Raw genomic sequence first — 24,413 nt, forward strand, 5'->3', positions numbered from 1 at the left:
TCCTGGGCCAGACTATACTTAATCATAGGACCTACTGAAGAGATAAGTCTTCAGTAAACACTTAAAGGTTGAGACTGAGTCTGCGTCTCTCACATTGGTAGGCAGACCATTCCATAAAAATTGAGCTCTATAGGAGAAAGCCCTACCTCCAGCCGTTTGCTTAGAAATTCTAGGGACAATTAGGAGGCCTGCGTCTTGTGACCGTAGCGTACGTGTAGGTATGTACGGCAGGACCAAATCGGAAAGATAGGTAGGAGCAAGCCCATGTAATGCTTTGTAGGTTAGCAGTAAAACCTTGAAATCAGCCCTTGCCTTAACAGGAAGCCAGTGTAGGGAGGCTAGCACTGGAGTAATATGATCACATTTTTTGGTTCTAGTCAGGATTCTAGCAGCCGTATTTAGCACTAACTGAAGTTTGTTTAGTGCTTTATGCGGGTAGCCGGAAAGTAGAGCATTGCAGTAGTCCAGCCTAGAAGTAACAAAAGCATGGATTAATTTTTCTGCGTCATTTTTGGACAGAAAGTTTCTGATTTTTGCAATGTTTACGTAGATGAAAAAAAGCTGTCCTTGAAACAGTCTTGATATGTTCTTCAAAAGAGAGATCAGGGTCCAGAGTAACGCCGAGGTCCTTCACAGTTTATTTGAGACGACTGTACAACCATCCAGATTAATTGTCAGATTCAACAGAAGATCTCTTTGTTTCTTGGGACCTAGAACAAGCATCTCTGTTTTGTCCGAGTTTAAAAGTAGAAAGTTTGCAGCCTTCCACTTCTTTATGTCTGAAACACAGGCTTCTAGCGAGGGCAATTTTGAGGCTTCACCATGTTTCATTGAAATGTACAGCTGTGTGTCGTCCGCATAGCGGTGAAATTTAACATTATGTTTTCGAATGACATCCCCAAGAGGTAAAATATATAGTGAAAACAATAGTGGTCCTAAAACGGAACCTTGAGGAACACCGACATTTACAATTGATTTGTTAGAGGACAAACCATTCACAGAGACAAACTGATATCTTTCCGACAGATAAGATCTAAACCAGGCCAGGACTTGTCCATGTAGACCAATTTGGGTTTCCAATCTCTCCAAAAGAATGTGGTGATCGATGGTATCAAAAGCGGCACTAAGATCTAGGAGCACGAGGACAGATGCAGAGCCTCGGTCTGACGTCATTAAAAGGTCATTTACCACCTTCACAAGTGCAGTCTCAGTGCTATGATGGGGTCTAAAACCAGACTGAAGCGTTTCGTACACATTGTTTGTCTTCAGGAAGGCAGTGAGTTGCTGTGCAACAGCTTTTTCCAAATTTTTTGAGAGGAATGGAAGATTCGATATAGACCGATAGTTTTTTATAATTTCTGGGTCAAGATTCGGCTTTTTCAAGAGAGGCTTTATTACTGCCACTTTTAGTGAGCTTGGTACACATCCGGTGGATAGAGAGCCGTTTATTATGTTCAACATAGGAGGGCCAAGCACAGGAAGCAGCTCTTTCAGTAGTTTAGTTGGAATAGGGTCCAGTATGCAGCTTGAGGGTTTGGAGGCCATGATTATTTTCATCATTGTGTCAAGAGATATAGTACTAAAACACTTTAGTATCTCCCTTGATCCTAGGTCCTGGCAGAGTTGTGCAGACTCAGGACAATGGAGCTTTGGAGGAAATGACACTCCAGCATGACAATGCCACCAGCCATACTGCTCGTTCTGTGCAGGATTTCCTGCAAGACAGGAATGTCAGTGTTCTGCCATGGCCAGCGAAGAGCCTGGATCTCAATCCCATTGAGCACGTCTGGGACCTGTTGGATCGGAGGGTGAGGGCTAGGGCCATTCCCCCCCAGAAATCTCCGGGAACTTGCAGGTGCCTTGGTGGAAGAGTGGGGTAACATCTCACAGCAAGAACTGGCAAATCTGGTGCAGTCCATGAGGAGGAGATGCACTGCAGTACTTAATGCAGCTGGTGGCCACACCAGATACTGACTGTTACTTTTGATTTTGACTTTGTTCAGGGGCACATTATTCCATTTCTGTTTGTCACATGTCTGTGGAACTTGTTCAGTTCAATTTTCATGCTCTTGTAACCGATGTGAAATGGCTAGTTAGTTAGCGGTGGTGCGTGCTAATAGCATTTCAATCAGTGACGTCACTCGCTCTGAGACTTGAAGTAGGGGTTCCCCTTGCGTTGCAAGGGCCGCGGCTTTTGTGGCGCGATGGGTAACGATGCTTCGGTGGGTGTCAGTTGTTGATGTGTGCAAGGGTCCCTGGTTCGAGCCCGGGTTGGGGCGAAGAGAGGGACGGAACCTACACTGTTACACTCTGCATCCGTCTCCTCATGGCCTATATACATTTACCCAGATCCTGACATTGATGTGAGCGAAGTTTAAATTCAACATGCAAGGGCCTAGTCCACTCCACACACAAACACACATTTTTATTGGAAATAAAGGGTGCAGTTGTACATGGCAGCTTCCCCATGGCAGCACAGAAGCCTCACACTTCATTATTACAAGACCAGTGACATGTGAAACCATTACAGAGAAGCAGGGAGGGAGGGAGGGAAGATAAGGGGTTAACTGATACCCAAAACACAGTGAGGCCTCTCTGAAGGCAGGGTGAGACCATCCCATTGGAAACCCTCCTTAATGTATTTACAGCTGGGAGGCGTTACTTGTCCCAGTATCAACAGAGAACAGTACTAGTTAGTGTAACTGGGAGCAGAAACTAGAGATCAGGAAACATTGTCCAGAGTCAGGGATACATTTAAATGTACAACAATCTTTCAGCATATCCAGGTGATGGTCAAGCATGTGAGATGAGAGATTATTTTTTGAAAATATATACTTTTTTAGGCTGTAAAACTGGAGAAAATATATACTTGACTAAGTCAGACTATGTCTTATACTCCCACCCAGTGGTGAAATGTAGAGAATCACATGTTTCCACGTCACCTGAGTCAGGGCGGGGGGCTCTCGAATCTCATAGAATACTATGATAAAATCTCATAAACATTGTATTATAGGGGTGTGTTAACTACGTCCGATTGATTCACGGATATATTGGTCACATAATCTCACATGAAGATGTTTAAAGAATTCTCACGTCTATGAACGAATGAATAACATTTCAAATTGATTATGTAGTTGATTAATTATCCCTCCTTAAATGCAATAATGTAAATTATGAATTATTTACTGGCAATCACTAAAACAATGTACCAGGCAGCAACCATATTCTGCTAAAGTTTTATCTAGCAGGCAATACACGCGGATAGTTGTAGGGTGTGGAAGACCCCGAACGGCCAAGATGGCGGCGTCCATGGCAGATGCCGGAGAGTTTGAGAAGTGGCTGAATGATCGACTAGAGTCCTTAGAAGTGGACCAGGAGGTGTATGGAGCTTATATTTTAGGAATACTTCAAGAGGAGGAGAGTGACGAAGAGAAGGAGGACGCACTGCTAGGAATTCTATCTGCGTTTTTGGTAAATATAGCGGGCAGACATGCCATGCTTGCGCCGCGCTTAGTTGGTCAATAGCTGGCTAACGTGCTCAATGGTTACACGTGGGGGTTAACTACGCTAACTAACAACTGAGTGACTACAATCGGTCAGTTCCCATATAACTAACTGGTAACAACGTTAGCGACATGTGCCAATCTACCATTAGCCATATTTGGAGATGGGGGTTAGGCGAATCAAACCTGAAGTTATCCAGACCCTTTCTATTATTAGCCGGCTAGCCCATGTTGAGACTTCGGTGGAACTCTCCAGACAAACAGATGGTTCATGACATACAGCAGGGTGGCCAAGCTGCTCGTCAGGTTCAGTTGAATCAAGTTTGTTAGATCAGGGTTGGAGAAAGCCTACATGCTCAGTAGGCTGCTCCAAAGGTTGGCAACGCCTGACATAGAGCATTATTCTAACTGATGATTCACTGACACTACGTCCTTCCCACTTGCTCTCAAAGGAGAAGGGGGTATAGCTGCAGCTCAATATGGCGTGTGGGAGTGTCGAAAGAAAAGTAGTGGCCCTCTTTCAGCATTGGGTAACAATGCGCGTGAGCGCCACATCTATGTTTACGGGCACAAGCACTGTTCATGACACAACTGTTCACCCCTCTTGTTGAGAGAGAATTTGGAAGGTTGAACATTTGAGAAATGTCTCAACGTCAACAGTGAAGAGGCGACTCCAGGATGCTGGCCTTATAGGCAGAGTTGCAAAGAAAAAGCCATATCTCAGACTGGCTAATACAAATAAAAGATTAAGATGGGCAAAAGAACACAGACACTGGACAGAGGAACTCTGCCTAGAAGGCCAGCATCCCGGAGTCACCTCTTGACTGTTGACGTTGAGACTGGTGTTTTGCGGGGACTATTTAATGAAGCTGCCAGTTGAGGACTTGTGAGGCGTCTGTTTCTGAAACCAGACACTAATGTACTTGTCCTCTTTCTCAGTTGTGCACCGGGGCCTCCCACTCCTCTTTCTATTCTGGTTAGAGCCAGTTTGCCCTGTTCTGCGAAGGGAGTAGTACACAGCGTTGTACGAGATCTTCAGTTTCTTGGCAATTTCTTGCATGGAATAGCCTTAATTTCTCAGAACAAGAATAGACTGACAAGTTTCAGAAGAAAGTTCTGTTTGTGGCCATTTTGAGCCTGTAATCAAACCCACAAATGCTGATGCTCCAGATACTCAACTAGTCTAAAGAAGGGCAGTTTTATTGCTTCTTTAATCACGACAACAGTTTTCAGCTGTGCTGATATAATTGCAAAAGGGTTTCTAATGATCAATTAGCCTTTTAAAATGATAAACTTGGATTAGCTAACACAATATGCAATTGGAACACAGGAGTGATGGTTGCTGATAATGGGCCTCTGTACATTATCATATTCCATAAAAATCAGCTGTTTCCAGCTACAATATTCATTTACAACATTAACAATGTCTACTCTATTTCTGATCAATTTGATGTTATTTTAATGGACAAAAAGTTAGCTTTTCTTTCAAAGACAAGTGACCCCAAACTTTTGAACGGTAGTGTATGTAAGATGGCAAAATTATTTATAATTTATTATATTATTATTTGTGCCCTGGTCCTATAAGAGCTCTTTGTCACTTCCCACTAGCCGGATTGTGGCAAACTCACCCTCATTCTTATGTTTAATAAATGTATCATTGTGTGTGTGGCAGGCTTACAATGATGGCAAAAAAACATTTGAGAGTACGCTGACCCTGGTGCTAGAGGGGGTACGCAGCTGGAAGTTGAATGTTTGAAGGGGTACGGAACTATTAAACGTTTGGGAACCACTGACCTAATCCGGCCTGGGAGCCCATTCAATCTAGCCCGGTGGAGGTTTGAGTAAAAGAAAATATACATACATACATACATACATACATACATACATACATACATACATACATACATACATACTTATACTTTGGGTTAAACACTCCTGGCCACTCTTGAATGTCTAAAACTAGAAATTATGTATAAATTATAATGGACCTAAACATTTTCAAATAAATGCTATTTTTTGTATAGGCTGCTATTCTACTTGAAATAAAATCAGTGGAGGGAATGGCCATGTTAGCTACCACCGGCCACACGACCGTGATACAGCTGCCCAGTCGGAAGCACTTTAGGTTGGCAGGCTGGTCGATACAACACCTGTACACTGGTTGCCGGCTTATCGACTCGTCGCGCAGCCCAATCAGCAACGCAAAATGGTCTTGAGTGGCAACAAATCTGCCAATTAGCTGATTCACTTTCCATACACCCACTCCTTTCAACACACCCACTCGTCCATAATAAAGTTGCCATATTGGGCTGCATCTAACCATACTTGTCTCAAGGTAGTGATGTTCAAATTCACTAACTAAATTCATCTCCATACTCCACTGTCTTCCATGCACAGGAGGATGAGAAACTTGAAGATGTCTGCAAAGAGATCATTAGCCAGTGGGCTGAGAGCTGTGCCCGGTCGGCAACCAAAAACAAGGAGGATGGTATGAACATAAATCAAAAGCTTTGAAACTTAAAAGATAGAACATTATTCTAGCTGTATTTTCAGACATGAGCTAATAGCTGGAGCAGCCGTTGTATGAATTATCTGTGGAATTTCCTCTCTCTCTCTGTCTTTAGCTGAGGTACTGGCCATTGCCAATCTGATAGAGAAGCAGGCACAGATTGTGGTGAAACAGAAGGAAGTATCTCAGGAGTCCAGGAAGAGGAAAGAAGCTAAAGAAGCAGTCCTGGCTCAATATGCCAATATCACCGATGATGAGGAATATCCTTGGATCAATATATTGCAATTATTGTGTACTCCTACCGTTATGCTTTGCCCCTTGTTAAACCTATACAGCTCTAAAGGTCTTAAGTGTTTATTTCTGTAATGTATAATGCAAGCAGTCTCCCAAAATGTTCATTTTTATGTGACTGCAGTGAGTAACACTATTTTTCAAGTTTCCTTGACATCAACACTGAAGCTGAAGAGGAGGAGCAGGCTTTCCCCCCCAGTGGTGATAAATGTATCCTCTCTATGCCTCTTATTGTACTTACTGTGATATGTGGTTGTCCCACCTAGCTATCTTAAGATGAATGCACTAACTGTGTCACTCTGGATAAGAGTGTCTGCTAAATTACTAAAATGGAATGCAAATGTATTGTTTACTGCATTAAGTAATATTTAACCAGTACTATATTTTTAAAAGACCACTTAGGCAAGTTGCTGTGGGGGGCGCAGGGCTGTTGACCGGGGTAGGGGTAGCCAGGTGGAAAGCATGGCCGTAGAAAAATGCTTATTGAAATGATCAATTATCGCGGATTTATCGGTGGTGACAGTGCTTTCTAGCCTCAGTGCAGTGGGCAGCTGGGAGGAGGTGCTCTTATTCTCCATGGACTTTAGTGTCCCAGAACCTTTTGGAATTTGTGCTACAGGATGCAAATTTCTGTTTGAAAAAGCTAGCCTTTGCTTTTCTAATTGCCTGTGTATATTGGTCCCTAACTTTCCTGAAAAGTTGCATATCGCAGGGGGTATTCGATGCTAATGCAGTACGCCACAGAATGTTTTTGTGCTGGTCAAGGGCAGTCAGGTCTGGAGTGAACCAAGGGCTATATCTGTTCCTGGTTCAATGTTTTTTGAATGGGGCGTGCTTAATTAAGATAGTGAGGAAAGCACTTTTAAAGAATAACCAGGCATTCTCTACTGACGGAATGAGGTCAATAATATCCTTCCAGGATACCCGGGCCAGGTTGATTAGAAAGGCCCGTCAACTTCTTAACCCAGGTAATAGTACATATTGGTCTTTATTTGTAAAGCGCCTTGGAATAAGAGTGCTGATCCAGGATCAGTGTTGCCTGTTAAATCTTGATTAAATGTATAGGGGAAACCTGATCCTAGATCAGCACTCCTATGAGACACTTTATGAATAGGGGTGCTGGTTTTGCTGTGAAACTCCTTTACTGGTCGCCTCAGCCCTGTTTAAGAACACCAACGTGGAGGAGGTTCTGAGCAGGAAGAAGCAGCAGAGGGACCAGGCTAAGGAAGATTCGCATAAGAAGAAAGAGACGGACAAGATGCAGCGCGAGAAGGATAAACTAGCCAGGCAGGACAGGAAGGACAAGGAGAAGAAACGCACACAGAAAGGGGAACGCAAAAGATGAGAAAAACAAATGACACTTTGGGACATTGTCACATGAAATGTTTTGTTACTGGACAAAAAACTGAAATGAACATTATTTTTACCTATCCCTTATTACCACCCTTATGATTGTAACATGACGTTGTAACAAGAACTTGTCTGGACATTAATTGTTTTAACCATTTTAGTTTTCTATAGATTTCAGTCATCAAGCTTTATCTAAAGCTGGGAAACGGTCCATCTATCTACAATGTGTTCTTTCTCCTCAACTGTGATTAATAAAGTAAATCAGTGACTCTATGAAAAGCCAACATTAATAGTCTATCGCTACTAGCTATGATCAACCTGCACAAGCTCTTGCCTGTATCTGTCATCCTACCATGTTGAAACTAAGGAGGCGGATGTTTCTGTATCATTGCTGTCCCTGCCTCCTTTTCAATATGCCTCTACTAATATGGAGACTGTCTGAAATAGTCATTCAATAGATGTAGCACACAAGCCTTTGCTCTAAAATGTTTGCCCAGTTTAAGTAATAATTTGCCAAGATAAATGTTTTTAAATGGCATTCAAATGTTCTGCAATTACTATAGGGGACATTGTAGTAAAAGGAAGGGGAATTGCCCTATGGGATCTTAATTAACTCACTCAGATTGAGGCACTGCTAGTATGTGCCAATGTGTTGCAAATGCTTTTCCTCTTTGGAGACGGATTCACTCAAGGCTCACACTCAAGTCATTGTCATATTAAACACATTCAGTTTGGCACCCCAGTCTTCATGTACTGTCTATGCATTCTCTTGTATGAGAATCAGAACAACGTGGCGGTTGATACCGTATACCTCGATTATAGCATATACAGTGTTTGCAGAATGGCAATGGGGTTCATTTTTAACATATTTTTTGAATAAATAAATGCCATTTTAAAGAGCTTTATTGTTTTTTGAATTAATAAAACAGAAACAATTATCATGAAACATACAATTTCAAGCAGGAACATTAAAAATACAGGGGTTTGAACACGTTTGCCACCTGTCTTACGAGTGTGTATTATGTCATTGATAGTATGGGTCCATCAAAGTTCATTCTGATGTTTTTGAAATGAGCTGTAATGCAGCGTGATTAACATTCAGAGAACTAAATTCAAAATAAGAATAACATAAGATTTAATTAACATCAATGCATGACCAGTCCAAATTCCTAACCTACTGAGAGAAAGTAAAAACAATACACTGACTAGAGTATGTTGCATTTCAGGTAAACCGAGGAAACACGAGGCTTCAAGTTGACGATTGATTGGTATGTTAACATGGAATATAACAGAAAAGTGGTTCCCATTGCCATATCTACTCAACTTAGGAGGCAATGATCACTTATCCACAATTATTGGTTGTTAAGAAGCATATTAGAGAACTGAATGTCAAATCACATTCGAATAAATAAGTAAAACAATCAGGAACACATTCAAATGACTGCCATGTTTTAATAATTATAAATAGTGTCTTTAAATAATATTCGGCCTTTCCAAGATTCCCATTATTTTCGATGACCCTAATCACAAAATGTGGTTATTTTGAAGATAAATTATGCCTTAACACATTTCATATTATGAATTCCCCAACCCCAAGAGCAACTATCAATCAAATTGTATTAACATTTGTGGCCACTAAGGTAAATTAAACGAATTTTCCTTGCAATGATTGCAAGGACCCTAGCTCTCAGGTAGGTGACAATACTGATGAATGTAATACTGTATATTCTCCTACAGTTATCACCACCACGCAGATAAAAGATATCTGATCAGGCTCTGCTCTCTCTCTCATGTTCCTAATAGAAGCTCATTAACAGGGAATTACTGGAGCTGAAGGGATTATGGGGATTCTCAATTCAACAGCATAATAGAATTGTACTGCCATTTAAAATAAATGCACCCCCGGTTATCCCATTACATTGTTCTGAACAACCTGCTTTAGGATCAATTTTAAATAAGACTGATAATCTCAGAAAATAATACATTTCCTCTATTTGCTCAAAATGAGGCTACATGTAAGAATTCCTTCTGTTCTGTCTAATGTGATCAAAATTTCATCTGGTCTAATGCTCCTCACTGGTCTTGCTCTCAGCAACATCTATAGCATGAACGTGAGTGTCACGTGAACCATAGGGTGGCTCAGTGGCATCAGAACTGGATAAGTGTTCTCCCTGGGCTGGTCTCCTCAGAGGTGCTCTGCTCATCCAGCTTGTCCGTGTCTGTGTTGGACTTGGGTAGGGTCATCTGTAGGGCACACCACAGGGCAGTGCGGGACTTCCTTGTGGTCAAACACAGATCCCTCAGTGCTGTAGCAAGCAGCAGGATATCTAGCAGGAATACAGTCAAAACAATAAGACAGCAGTTGTGTAAAGTAATTATGTAAAAATACTTGAAAGTACAACTTTTTGGGGGTATCTGTACATTACTATTTATATTTTTGACAACTTCTACTTTTACTTCACTACATTCCTAAAAAAAAATTATGTACTTTTTACTCCATACATTTTCCCTGACACCCAAAAGTACTCCTAACATTTTTAATGCTTAGCAGGACAGGAAAATTGTCTAATTCACACTTATCGAGAGAACATCCCTGTCATCCCTACTGCCTCTGATCTGGCAGACTCACTAAACACATGCTTTGTTTCTAAATGGTGTCTGAGTATTGGAGCATGCCCCTGGCTATCTATTAAAAAAAAGAAAATGGTGCCGTCTGGTTTGCCTTATATAAGGAATTTTAATACTTTTGATACTTAAGTATATTTCAGCAATTACATTTACATTTGATACTTAAGTATATTTAAAACCAAATACTTTTAGACTTTTACTCAAGTAGGATTTTACTGGGTGACTTTCACTTTTACTTGAGTCATTTTCTATTAAGGTATCTTTACTTTTACTCAAGTATGGCAAATGGGTATTTTTTCAACCACTGGTTTTTAGGCCTCATCATCAGAGCTAACAAATGCTGCTCATCCCTAACACGGAAAGGCAAATGTAGAAGATAAGCTCTGTTATTTGCTCTTTCAAGGAAATAAAATATAAAAGGCTCTACAGAATAAAAAATGGCAGTCATATTTCCAGAATAAATCTAAAACAACATTGGAAGACAAGCAGACAAATGCTTGGGGATTCAGTTGTTTAGAACTAGCTGTGGCTCATTAATGACTTAGTGTTGAGTTACCTCTGTCCTCTCTGAAATGTGCGCTGGCCTGTCTCTGACGGTTTGAAGTGTTGACAAATTCCTCCTTGCGTCTGGCCTGGGTAATGTAAATAGCCTCGAGGTGTCTGTCCAGTGCTGAACAAATATTGGCATGGAGGGGGACGCTACGCAGACGCTCCATTTTACCCAGAAGGCTCACCACCTATGATATAAGAGGAAAATCAATTCCATCAATATTTCTTCAAATGTATTTTTTGAAACACTTGCAGAACTTGATGGGTGTTCATCTAGCCTACAGCAACTGGTATTCATGTATTGGTCTTAAATCAACTCTTCTATCAACACTCATGCCAACTTTCATGGAATTAGCATCACCCAATCCTAAAATTCCAAAGTGGACATTTAACCTCCTAGAGTCGATTCACGCACCGGTGCATCAATCTAACTAACATAATTAAAAAAAAATCCCCATTAAAATCTGTCAGTTTAACCTATCTGCATTGGGTGAGTCTCTTTCCACCACATCTGCCGATGTCGCGCCTCCGCATGCGTTTGGGCTAGAAACTAATGCTGCCCCAAGTGTCACGGGACTCGTCAGTAGGTAACTGGTACTGGTTTTAAAAAATTGATGGAAATATGAAGGTAGTTTTGTGCCTACCCAAAAAAGGGGTTGAATATGTGTAAAAAATATATATATTTCCTGAGCTTTCTTATATCTCCTAGATATAGGACAAACACTTCAAAATCTTGTTTCTTATGATTTATTTTTTGACTGTCTTTTTCGCCAATTACAGTATTCAGACCCCTTAACTTTTTCCACATTTTGTTACGTTAAAGCCTTATTCTAAAATTGATTAAATCCCCTTTCCCCCCCTCATCAATCTACACAATACTCCATAATGACAAAGCATGAAATGGTTTTTAGAAATGTTTGCAAATTTATAAAAAAAAAAAGAAAAAAAAGTTCAAATATAACATTTACATAAGTATTCAAACCCTTTATTCAGTACTTTGTTGAAGCACCTTTGGCAGCGATTACAGCCTTGAGTCTTCTTGGGTATGACGCTACAAGCTTGGCACACCTGTATTTGGGGAGTTCTTCTCTGCAGATCCACTCAAGCTCTGTCAGGTTGGATGGGGAGCGTTGCTGCACAGCTATTTTCAGGTCTCTCCATAGATGTTCGATCTGGTTCAAGTCCGGGCTCTGGCTGTGCCACTCAAGGACATTCAGAGACTTGTCCCGAAGCCACTCCTGCGTTGTCTTGGCTGTGTGCTTAGGGTCGTTGTCCTGTTGGAAGGTGAACCTTCGCCCCAGTCTGAGGTTCTGAGCACTCTGGAGCAAGTATTCATCAAGGATCTCTCTGTTTTGGTACCCTTCCCCAGATCTGTGCCTTGACACAAGGGTCTGAATACTTATGTAAATAAGGTATTCAAGTTTTTTTTGTTTTTTTTATATACATTTGCAAACATTTCTAAAAACCTGTTTCCGCTTTTTCATTATTGGTGGGGTATTGTGTATAGATTGATGAGGGACATTTTTCCCCAGTCAATTTTAATAAGGCTGTGACGTAACAATATGTGAAAAAAGTCAATGGAACTGAATACTTTCTGAATGTACTGTATGAATGTGTTATTCAATGCGTTTCTATAGTAGTAAAGGACAAATTAAATACTTTATCAAATCTTTAAAAATATATATTTTGATAAATAAAGGGGTCCTAAAATTCTAAATCAAATAGCTAAATGATCGATAGCATGACCATCTTAAAACAATTCCATATGTCAGCTTAGAATCCCCCCCCCCCCGAAGAATGAATATCTCTCACCTTGGCTTGTTCTCGGATCTGGTCCACGATGAGACGGTCCACTCTGGAAGGGTTAGGTGGGATTTTGGGGAGGGCACTGCTGGTCACCACAGAAATCCGCTTTCCAGGATAACTCATGGTAAGGACGTCCTCTGTCTAAAACACATCATATAAAAAAACACTTAACGCCAACCAGTCGAACTATACATTTTAATCCTAGTTTGGGAGTCATTCTTACCAAGTATTGTACTGCAGCATAATCAGATAAATAATAAGGATTTCAAGATGATCACAAGAAACAAAAATATTCCCACTAAATGAACCACTTATTTTTATTGTTCACCTTCTTCCTCTCCTTCTCCAGGACTCTCCACTGCTCATAGCACTCCTCCAGGTGGAAGTGGAGCTGGCTCATGGGTCCTCCCCGGTTCCTCATTATCCTCGGGGAGCGGAGGCCTCCCATCATCCCTGGGTAGGGGTTCTCTCCGCTGGAGCCCATCATGTCATTGAGGTAAGGGTTAAAAGCTGCAAATTCCCCGTCTGGCAGCAGGTCACACAGGTCCATGGGGGGGATGGAACCGCCGTAGGGGTAGGAGGATCTGGAGTTGAAGCTGGCAGAGTTCAGAGACATGTGGCAGGAGTTCTGTCTGGGGTCATTCACAGCCTGATACATGCAAGGCAGAAAGGCTGGGTTCTTTCCTGCGTTGACTGTGCCGTTTCCTCCGCCGAATCTCTGAGAGCCATACATGCTGCCGAGTAGGTCGAGGTAAGGGTTCTGCAGGAGCCCCTGCGTCTTGTCCCCGTCTCCTGTCATGTGAGTGCTGGTCTGGAGCCTTGTCTTCCCATCCAAGCGCTGAGTGGAGGAGCAGCCATCAGCCACCAGCCCAGCCATGTGCATCCTGCTCTTGTCCAGCTGCATCTCAAAGTCACTGTCGCTGGCTCCCCTCCTCAGCCCGCCCATGCCCATCCCGACCTGGTTCTGTCCTTCCCTGCTGCTGTGGAGGCTGGGCCCGTCCCCCTGACTGTAGTCCTGGATGCACGGTGGTGGTCCTCTCTGCATCTGGTGGGAGTGCTGAGGTACAAACTCAGACACAGAGTGGGACAGCATCTTGGACGGCCCAGAGGATAAACAGTTTCCCCTTGGCTGCTGATGCTGCTTGAGTTTGTTCTGCAACTGGTTCTGCTGGCTATAATGGTTAGAGTACTGGTTCAGACTCAGGCCCGTTGAGAGGGGGTTGTTTCCTTTCTGGACAGCCATCTTGTTTTGGTGAGAAATTGTAGGATTGAAAGACGCTGAGAATGATTTTGGTTGTTGGAAATACTCAACGTGTTGTGGACCAAATCCAGATAAGTCTTTGGAATCAAAGTCACTCTGTAGCGGCTGTTTGCTCTTCAATCCGCCATCAGTCTCCCTCTGCATGGCTCCATACTCCCCTCCCAGTTCCTTCTTAAACTGCATGGCTTGAGTGCTTTGCCCAGGCATCCTGGTGTTGGAGAAGTTCTTCTGTTCGGCCATGATGTTGTCATACTGCATCTGCACACTCTGCCGGTTCTGGGGCTCCCTACCACATGCGTTGTCCTGCTCACCTACCATCAGAGCCTGGATGTTGCTGGCCAGCTTGTTGACCTCTTGCATGGTGTACTGCTTGGTCCTTCTGGGCTTGGCGCTGATCTGGCCTGGGAACTCTTCATAGTAGTGGTCAAAGCACTGGCTGTTTATCTTGCTCTGGGGGCAGAAGGAGGGTGCAAAGGCATCCATGTGGTCAGAAAGAGCGTTCCCAGACCCACAGAACCCTCCAATCTTCTCAGCTGTGTTGTACTCGTGTTTACTCGGCCTCGTGTTTGAACGGTAGGCGTTCCCCACGTTGGGCAGCGGTAGCCCTGGTGGCTTCGGCAGCTCTTGGGTCTGTAGAGAGTATCTAGTGTCCATATCTCCATTGCAGGAAGAGAGGAGCCACTGCTGGTCACTGGTATCAAAGCCGTTGAAACGCTGGTAGAACTCTTCGGAACCTCTGTTCATTGGCTGCCCTTGTGCTTTACCGAAAGACTCAGGGTAAACATGGTTCGGCAGAAAGTTGGACTGCACTTTGGACTCTGACTGGAAGTACTGCTGGCAATCGTCGCTCATTGACTTGGGAGACCAGACAGATTTCAGTTGGGATAATGTCCTAAAAGGAGAGTTGAGAAGTTAAAGGTTAAATACTGTTTTTTAAACACAATTGAAAGTCTCAGTCATTACTGGCAAACGTTGCGGTTTCCATTTTCAATTCCCATTAATTTGCCTCCCAATACAACGAAATGAGGTCATATCACTGAAGACAAAAAATACCCTCCTAATGAATAACTTACTCTTCAGTATAGTAACTGTCCATTTGATCAGCCTCTTCCAAGATATTTGACACCAGCCCATAGAGATCAGCTTCACTTCCACAGTCATTTCCATCTGGGAGATTCCTTGGAGATTTAAAACATAAGCATTTCAAAAGACATTCAAAAGAAGACCATTTACATTTCAAATTGAGTGGGACATACAGTATAGGAAAAAGTCCAGCGGTTATTAGAAGTTCAACTGAATTTCAAATGGACAGTGTGTTCATGACCACCTTGTCTTCAAATCACCTATGAAATGTCCTCTATGATTTCAGTAATTCATTATAATAAACAAAAATGCAACATGCAACAATTTCAAAGATTTTACTGAGCTACAGTTCATATAAGGAAATCAATCAATTTAAATAAATTCATTAGACCCTAATCTATGGATTTCACAAGACTGGGAATACAGATATGCATCTGTTGGTCACAGATACTGTACCATAAAAATAGTAGGGTAGTGGATCAGAAAACCAGTCTGTATATGGTGTGACCACCATTTGCCTCATGCAGCGCGACACATCTCCTTCGCACAGAGTTGATCAAGCTGTTGATTGTGGCCTGTGGAATGTTGTCCCACTCCTCTTCAATGGCTGTGCGAAGTTTCTGCATATTGCAGGAACTGGAAGACACTGTCATACACATCGATCCAGAGAATCTCAAACATGCTCAATGGGTGACATGTCTGGTGAGTATGCAGGCCATGGAAGAACTGGGACATTTTCAACTTCCTGGAATTGTGTACAGATCCTTGCAATATGGGGCCGTGCATTATCACGCTGAAACCTGAGGTGATGGCGGTGAATGAATGGCACGAAAATGGATCTCGTCACGGTATGTCTTTGCATTCAAATTGCCATTGATAAAATACAATTGTGTTTGTTGTCTGTAGCTTATGCCTGCCCATACCATAACCCAGTGTTGTAAAGTCCTTAAGTAAAAATACTTTAAAGTACTACTTAAGTCGTTTTCTGGGGGTATCTGTACTTTAATGTTAATATTTTTGACTACTTTTACTTTTACTTCAATACATTTCTAAATAAAATATTGTACTTTTTACTCCATACATTTTCCCTGACACCCAAAAGTACTTGTTACATTTTGAATGCTTAGCAGGACAGAACATGGTCCAATTCACACACTTATCAAGAGGACATCCATGTCATCCCTACTACCTCTGATCTGACGGACTCACTAAACACAAATACTTTGTTTGTAAATTATGTCTGAGTGTTGGTGTGCTTCTGGCTATCCGTAAATAAATTAAAAAAACATGAAAATTGTGCCTACGGGTTTGCTTAATATAAGTAATTAGAAAAGACTCATACTTTTACTTTTGATACTTAAATACATTTACTTTTGATACTTAAGTATACTTACAACCAAATACTTTTAGACTTTTACTCAAGTAGTATTTTACTGGGTGACTTTCACTTTTACTTGAGTAATTTTCTATTAAGGTATCTTTACTTTTACTAAAGTATGACAATTGGGTACTTTTTCCACCACTGCCACCATGGGGCACTCTGTTCACAACATTCACATCAGCAAACCACTCGCCCACACGACGCCATACACGTGGTCTGCGGTTGTGAGGCCAGTTGGAGTTACTGCCAAATTCTCTAAAACGACAGAGACAGCGTATGGTACAGAAATGAACATTACATTCTTTGGCAACAGCTTGGTTGGACATTCCTGCAGTCAGCACGCTAATTGCACGCTCCCTCAAAACTTGAGACACCTGTGGCATTGTGTTTCTCCTGGCAAAGGAGAAATGCTCACTAAAAGGGATGTAAACAAATTTGAGGCCAACATTTGAGAGAGATAAGCTTTTTGTGCATATGGAAAATTTCTGGGGTCTTTTATTTCAGCTCATGAAACATGAAACCAACACTTTACATGTTGCGTTTATATTTTTGTTCAGTATAAATTAAGACTCGGTCTTCCTTTTCACAATACATTCTTCAGACTGTCAATGTTAAATACTGGTATGACAAAACACAGTATGGACCAGGTCAGTATACAATTCTGAGAGTTGCATTAGAAGTAGTTAGTTTAGTTACCTGCTTTTAACATTGTTCTGGGTGCAATTAATGAGTTGATATGGATCATCCTGTGCAGACCAGGGTGTGTAGGACATGGGAGGTTCTTCTGGCAGTGAGAAATCGGGTAATGGGATGTAAGGCTGCAAGAGCCTTTCGTTGTCCGCAGTTCCACAGGTCTGTGAGACAATAAAAAAGGAAATTCATGAACCCTAGTGAAAACGTCAGCCAGTCACTGGTGAGAGATGAGAGATAACATTAGCATTCTGATTCTGTTTAGCCTACAATAGACAATTTATACCTAAGACTTACAAAACACTAGCTACTTAATATAAACCATTAATAAACATACCACTTGAATTATTTCTCATCTATAGCCTACATTGTGATGAACTGCAATCTAGAAAAGTAAAACATTTATTTTGAATGTCTCACCTGATGCTTATTTGGGGAAAAGAATGAGTCTGAACCTGCTGATGCACTCTGGAATCGATCAAACGCCATTCTCACTCCTCTTGAACTTGCACTTATTCTATTCTTCACTGCATTATTAAACTAAACATTACAAAGATATTCATACAAACATTCAACAGAACAATACAGCTTCACTGACTAGCTATCTTTATTATTAGATATACAGCTAACAAGGGTAAAAACATATTGTATTGCACATGGCTAACTCGGCCCAAGTCAAATTGTAATTAAGTGTATGTTAGCTGGCCACAGTAGCGAACGTTATCTAGATAAATTAGTTACAAAGATAGAAAGAACAATGCTCAGCAGGTGTCTAGCTTGCTAAGCTAGCTAAACCCAAAACACCCAACTTTTATGAGTTCAATCAACAACGTATTCTGAATGACACAGTAATAACAGACCGTTTCACTTTTGTCCTAAGTTAGCTTTTGTGTCCCTTGTCTCCCTCAGTCACACGATTTATGTCTAACTAAATTTAGCTAGCCCACTGGGCTAGCTAGCTAGCTACTTACCTCCATAAATTCACTTGTAAACAACGTTTATGTAGGAAATTTCCCCAGATGAAATGTTCACGATTTAAAAATCTAACTTAAAAAAAAAAAATGAATTAAATCAAACGGACTTTAAACAATGACAGGGGAAATCACTAGTACATTGCGGCTAGCTACAAAAGTATTGATCTCGAGCTTGCCAGTTGCTCTTCTCGCTTTTGTAAACTTGTGTCACGAGCAAGAGCTTCAGCGGACATCTCACTCAAGATCTACACATCAACCCCCGCGAATAAAATTCTCTTATTTTATTACTAACTGTCTCAAAGGTGATGATTGGTCCATAAAGAAGCTTTTTCACCCAATGGGTTCAAATAGGGATTGTACACATAAAGGGCATAGCAACCAATCATTTTCATAAAATTAAAAGATGGGGGAATCCTATTTTACTATCAATGAGGGACTATAACATGAGGCTTTTTCATGCATAGTGAAGGATTTTGTTGAACATTTATTGCTCTTCTTGAATCATCTTCATGGAACTTTTTTTAAATAAGTAAATGTGGTCGGTAACATCATAATAAAGTATACAATCCTGTGTTACATTAAATACTAATAACTAAGTCATAGCAAAAATAGTGCTTAGTCAAGTCCAGGGCCTCAATTTATTCAACCAAATATGAATAAACTTCCCTTGTACAAGTCGTTGGAGACTGGATGAAATACCACAGTGTGCCATCACAGCAGCAAGATTTGTGACCTGTTGCCACAAGAAAAGGGCAACCAGTGAAGAACAAACACCATTGTAAATACAACCCATATTTATTTTCCCTTTTGTACTTTAACCATTTCTACATCGTTACAACACTGTATATATACATAATATGGCATTTGTAATGTCTTTATTCTTTTGGAACTTCTGTGAGTGGAATGTTTACTGTTCATATTTGTTGTTTATTTGACTTTTGTATATTATCTACCTCACTTGCTTTGGCAATGTTAACATATGTTTCCCATGCCAATAAAGCCCCTTGAATTGAATTGACATCTTTGGTTACAAGTGTTGCAAATGCATTGTCCTACAATACCCACAAGATGTCGCTATGTCTATAGTTTTTTTGCGTTGGCCAGATAGACAGCCAGCCAGCCAGCCAGCCAGCCAGCCAGACAGACAGACAGACAGACAGACAGACAGACAGACAGACAGACAGACAGACAGACAGACAGACAGACAGACAGACAGAGATCCCGAGTGATGCAGCGCACCATCCTCATGGGCATTAATATGGAGTTGGTCCTCCTTTGCTGCTATAACAGCCTCCACTCTTCTGGGAAGGCTTTCCACTAGATGTTGGAACATTGCTGCGGGGACTTGCTTCCATTCAGCCACAAGAGCATTAGTGAGGTCAGGCATTGATGTTGGGTGATTAGGCCTGGCTCGCAGTTAGCGTTCCAATTCATCCCAAAGGTGTTCGATGGGGTTGAGGTCAGGGATCTGTGCAGGCCAGTCAAGTTCTTCCACACCGATCTTGACAAACCTTTTCTGTTTGGACCTCGCTTTGTCCACAGGGGCATTGTCATGCTGAAACAGGAAAAGCCATTCCCCAAACTGTTGCCTCAAAGTTGGAAGCACAGAATCATCTAGAATGTCAATGTATGCTGTAGCGTTAAGATTCCCCTGCCCGAACCATGAAAAACAACCCCAGACCATTATTCCTCCTCCACCAAACTTTACTGTTGACACTATGCATTGTGGCAGGTAGCGTTCTACAGGCATCCGCCAAATCCAGATTTATACGTCGAACTGCCAGATGGTTAACCGTGATTCATCACTCCAGAGAACACAGGTTGTAGTAACCTCATGATGGGTACAGGGAAAATTAGAGTATCATGTAGCAACCTAAATCCATCGATGTTACATTAAACTGGGTGAATGAAATATGAATGACAGTTATCCAATATGCTGTAATAGAAATAAGGCCATGTCCATTAAAAAAAACGCCCTCCCTCCTCTTAAACGTCACCAACCGCCACTGCCCTACATAGAGTGGTGAGGATGGCCCAGCACATCACTGGGTACGAGCTCCCAGCCATCCAGGACGTACATGCCAGGTGGTGTCTGAGAAAGACGCAGCCAACCGAGACATGGACTCTTCTCTATGCTTCCGTCCAGCAGGCAGTACCGGTGCATCAAGGCTCAGACCAATGGACTCCCCCTTACGAAAAAAGATTGCAGTTATACACTGTTGTATAACTGTAGTTAGAATGCAGAATAACTGCACTATGCTGCAAATACTGCGTCCAATATAATGCAATTGTTTTTACCGCAGTCATTTTGCAGTGTAACTGCAGTTACAGTGCAATCACTCCGTCCAAAATACCACAGTTGACTGCAGTTACTGCACTCTTACTGCAATTTCAAAACCACTATCTTTTTTGCTAAGGGCCTAAGCAGCTTCTATCCCCTGGCCCCTAACTATTACTTCTCTCCCTCTCCCACAGACTATCCACACTGACTCTAGGCCCATCCACAGGTCTCTACCCACTCTGACACACACACCTTCACTGTCACCTTTACTCACACTCACACCCTCACACACACACTCATTACTGATGCGACACACTCACACCCACCTACACTGCTGCTAAATTATTAATTTGATGTATTACTACCATTACGCTGCGGTTCATTGTTCATTGATTATTGATTGCATCCCCATTAATATCGTCCAATTTATCCTGCTACTGGTCACTATTACTCCTGATTACATGTTGATATTACCATTAGTATATCGCCATCGTATTTAAATATTCCTGCTACCAATCACTTTTCAGCCCAGTTTACACTGTTATATTGTTTATTGTTATTAATATTATTATTATTTATCCAGCTACCAATCACTTTTTACTCATCTATGCCTGCCTACATGTACATATCTACTACCTCAGCTCCTCGCGTATCACTGCTCACTGTAAATTTGGTACTGACACTGTTTTCCTTCTTCTTCCTTTCTTATCTCTTATTTTTCGTGAGAAATAAAACTTGAAACCTAATTGATATATAGATAGATGGATAAATATATAAATAGATATCTGCACATCTTGGCGTTGTGAGCCAGGCTACACTACAGTACGGTTCATTCAGGGGATGCATACTGTACTGAAGTTACTCAAAACTCTCCCAAGTTGACACTGCTCTGCAATTCCATTGGCTAGCAAAACACTGGGAAGGGGTGGGAATCTGTTTCTAGAGCCCCCTTATCCCCATCCCTCCTCCTCCCGACTTTACTTTCAAACCAACCACAGAAAGTTGCAGGGGGGACTTGAAACTGTCTGATTGGTCCATGCAAGTTGCACAAAGGAAAAGTCAAGCAGCATCTTGCAGGCGAGCAAACAGCAACAGTTATTCGCTCACTGGGACTACTGCAGAAGTTGTATCAATTATTCCGTTATTTATAGCCAAAATACCGATGCTACAGAAAATAAAAAGTATCTGTAAATTGCATGACTTTATCAGGTTAAATATAGGAGATTTTTATTGATCAGCTCACAATGAAAATGGATTTTCAAACGAGTTGTGTGACTTTTTTCGCACTGCTCATGCCGTCAATGATGGTATCAGCGCAAGGGGATAATGGCATTGCTTTCCCGGACCACGGATTTTGCCAGCCTATTTCAATCCCACTATGCACGGACATCGCCTACAATCAAACTATCATGCCCAATCTGGTGGGACATTACAACCAAGAGGACGCTGGACTGGAGGTGCACCAGTTTTACCCCTTGGTAAAGGTACAGTGCTCGCCGGAACTTAAATTCTTCCTATGTTCAATGTATGCGCCTGTTTGTACAGTTTTGGAAAAGGCCATTCCACCCTGTCGCTCAATTTGCGAGAGGGCAAAGCACGGCTGCGAGGCACTCATGAATAAATTCGGGTTCCAGTGGCCAGAACGCCTCCGGTGCGAGAATTTCCCCGTGCTTGGAGACGGGCACATTTGCGTGGGTCAGAATGAATCTACTGCCACTGCCCCGCCCGTCCACATGCCAGTCCCTGGAACCCCAGGCGTCCATGTCTACTCCACTTCAGACAGGCCTTTCCGCTGTCCATCTGTGCTCAAAGTCCCCACTTATCTGAATTATTCGTTTCTGGGGGAGCTGGATTGTGGAGCACCATGTGAACACTCCAGGAGCAGTGGAGGCTACATGTTCTTCAATGATAAAGAGATTTATTTTGCACGCATATGGATCCTCATCTGGTCTTCTCTGTGCTGTGCCTCCACCCTATTCACCGTCACCACCTACCTAGTGGACATGCAGCGCTTCAAGTACCCGGAGAGGCCCATCATCTTCCTTTCTGGCTGCTACACCATGGTCTCCATAGCCTATATCGCTGGCTACTTCCTGGGGGACAAGGTGGTGTGCAATGACAGCTTCACCCCAGACGGATACAAGACCATAGTCCAGGGGACCAAGAAGGAGGGCTGCACCATCCTCTTCATGATGCTGTATTTCTTCAGCATGGCCAGCTCCATCTGGTGGGTCATCCTCTCCCTCACCTGGTTCCTGGCAGCTGGGATGAAGTGGGGGCATGAGGCTATTGAGGCCAACTCCCAGTACTTCCACCTGGCAGCCTGGGCTGTGCCCGCCGTGAAGACCATCAGCATCCTGGCCATGGGGCAGATCGAGGGGGACGTGCTCAGTGGGGTGTGCTTTGTGGGCCTCAACAGCCTGAACCCCATACGGGGCTTTGTCCTGGCCCCCCTCTTCATCTACCTCTTCATCGGTACCTCCTTCCTCCTGGCCGGCTTCGTGTCCCTGTTCCGCATCCGCACCATCATGAAGCACGACGGCACCAAGACGGAGAAGCTGGAGCGCCTGATGGTGCGCATCGGGGTGTTCAGCGTGCTCTACACTGTCCCCGCCACCATCGTCATCGCCTGCTTCTTCTACGAGCAGGCCTTCCGCCACCACTGGGAGAGAAGCTGGGTCAGCCGTAACTGTAAAGGCTTAGCCATCCCCTGCCCCATGCAGTACACCCCCCGCATGACCCCCGACTTCACCGTCTACATGATCAAGTACCTGATGACCCTCATAGTGGGCATCACCTCCGGGTTCTGGATCTGGTCTGGCAAGACACTCCACTCCTGGCGCAAGTTCTATACCAGACTCTCAAACGGTAGGCATGGAGAGACCACTGTCTAGGGAGGGAGGTCAAAACATGGAACTTGTTTTTGGACATTCATTTGGATGTTTTATAGTGTGTTTTTCTCCCTCCTATTTGCTTACTCACTGTCAGAGACTCAGTGGTACTTTTTATACATTGATCATCAGATACTGTCAGTATTTTTAGTATTTTTATGGAACATCGACACAATTTTTAAGAAGTCAAATTTAAGGGGGTGGGGGTCTTGACCAAAGGACAAACTGTTGCTGACCAGAAGAATGGCCAATACCTCAGAATGAACAAACAACAAAGGTGTTCAGTGGATGCCATGTGCTGAAGTGCTCTCTCTCCTCCCCCACTCTGTTCCTACTCCTTTTTTTAAGTTACCAGCCATAAAAACTCTCCAGTGTGAGTGAGAATCCAGCTGGGAATATACAGTGAACGGGGGAAGGAGGGAGGCCTGAAAGGACAGGCGGCCATTTTAAGACTTTATTTTCACTCTGTGAACGTGTGAGATGTAATTAAATGCAACTGTAAATAGGAATTGTAAAATATAAAATTATATATTTGTATTTAAAGAAAGGACATGTTTTGTTTTGTCTTCCGACAGCCGTAGTGCCTGGTTAACTCTAGCACCTCTTCTGAAAGGAGCCATAGACACACTGTCTCTTCTGAAAGGAGCCATAGACACACTGTCTCTAAGTGCTGTTTTCACTGGCAGTATGACACATACACATTTGAAGTTTCTCCTGTCAAACCCAGATCTGTAATCATTTTCCTTCTGATGTATCAGATCAGGGAAGCTGGGTTGTAGTAAAGGCAGTCTTTGGCTGTGCACTTTCCCTAGCTTAGCCCTTCTCCTTCCTCTCGTCTCCCCACACCAATTAAATCCCTTGGAGCTGAGCTGAGCCGCAAGAGAAGCTGGGTGGTAGGGGTGAAGACAAGACTGCAAGGACACTGGTCATGCCTCCAGGGGGGGAGGGGGGGGGGAGGAGCTAGTCCTTGTCAGCACTACACTCCATTACCAAAAAGTCACTCCTCTGGAGACTGTTGCTCAAACTGTTCAAATAATTATCTAGGAAAACAAAAAAGTATTTTGAAAAAATGGAATCAAAGAAGAATGTGGTATTTTAATGTTGTGACGTGAAAAGTGGTGTGAATCTGGCAACCACAAATGTATCTCACGTGACTTGCTGGGAGGGAAGGGGATGGGAAGGTGACGACAAAATAAAAGCCACATGATTTTATACA

General features: G+C 42.6%; 3 protein-coding genes across 5 annotated transcripts; 2 read left to right on the forward strand and 1 right to left on the reverse strand.

Moving 5' to 3' along the window:
* Window positions 1-3,257: 3,257 nt before the first annotated feature.
* Window positions 3,258-8,553, forward strand: LOC106607307 (coiled-coil domain-containing protein 43). Its single transcript, XM_014204144.2, has 5 exons — window positions 3,258-3,471; window positions 5,901-5,991; window positions 6,128-6,272; window positions 6,467-6,513; window positions 7,461-8,553. The coding sequence occupies exons 1-5, from the start codon at window positions 3,298-3,300 to the stop codon at window positions 7,646-7,648; spliced, it is 645 nt and encodes a 214-aa protein (XP_014059619.1). The 5' UTR covers window positions 3,258-3,297; the 3' UTR covers window positions 7,649-8,553.
* Window positions 8,554-8,705: 152 nt separating this feature from the next.
* LOC106607306 (meiosis-specific coiled-coil domain-containing protein MEIOC) lies at window positions 8,706-18,216 on the reverse strand. 3 transcript variants are annotated; one of them, XM_014204143.3, is made up of 8 exons: window positions 18,023-18,216; window positions 17,472-17,519; window positions 17,058-17,215; window positions 14,971-15,075; window positions 12,965-14,789; window positions 12,643-12,777; window positions 10,838-11,018; window positions 8,706-9,980 (listed from the first exon to the last, which is right to left on the reverse strand). In XM_014204143.3, the coding sequence occupies exons 1-8, from the start codon at window positions 18,026-18,028 to the stop codon at window positions 9,802-9,804; spliced, it is 2,637 nt and encodes an 878-aa protein (XP_014059618.1). In that variant the 5' UTR covers window positions 18,029-18,216; the 3' UTR covers window positions 8,706-9,801. The 3 variants fall into 3 exon arrangements, with proteins under 3 accessions (XP_014059618.1, XP_014059617.1, XP_014059616.1); XM_014204142.3 differs by having other exon boundaries at window positions 17,472-17,578; XM_014204141.3 differs by having other exon boundaries at window positions 17,472-17,591.
* Window positions 18,217-21,328: 3,112 nt separating this feature from the next.
* LOC106607305 (frizzled-2) lies at window positions 21,329-24,413 on the forward strand. The gene has a single exon (XM_014204140.3). It carries the CDS (start codon window positions 21,551-21,553, stop codon window positions 23,198-23,200), a length of 1,650 nt encoding a protein of 549 aa, XP_014059615.1. The 5' UTR covers window positions 21,329-21,550; the 3' UTR covers window positions 23,201-24,413.

This window comes from Salmo salar, chromosome 06 (assembly GCF_965601325.2).
Source record: "Salmo salar chromosome 06, fSalSal1, whole genome shotgun sequence".
NCBI lineage: Eukaryota > Metazoa > Chordata > Actinopteri > Salmoniformes > Salmonidae > Salmo > Salmo salar.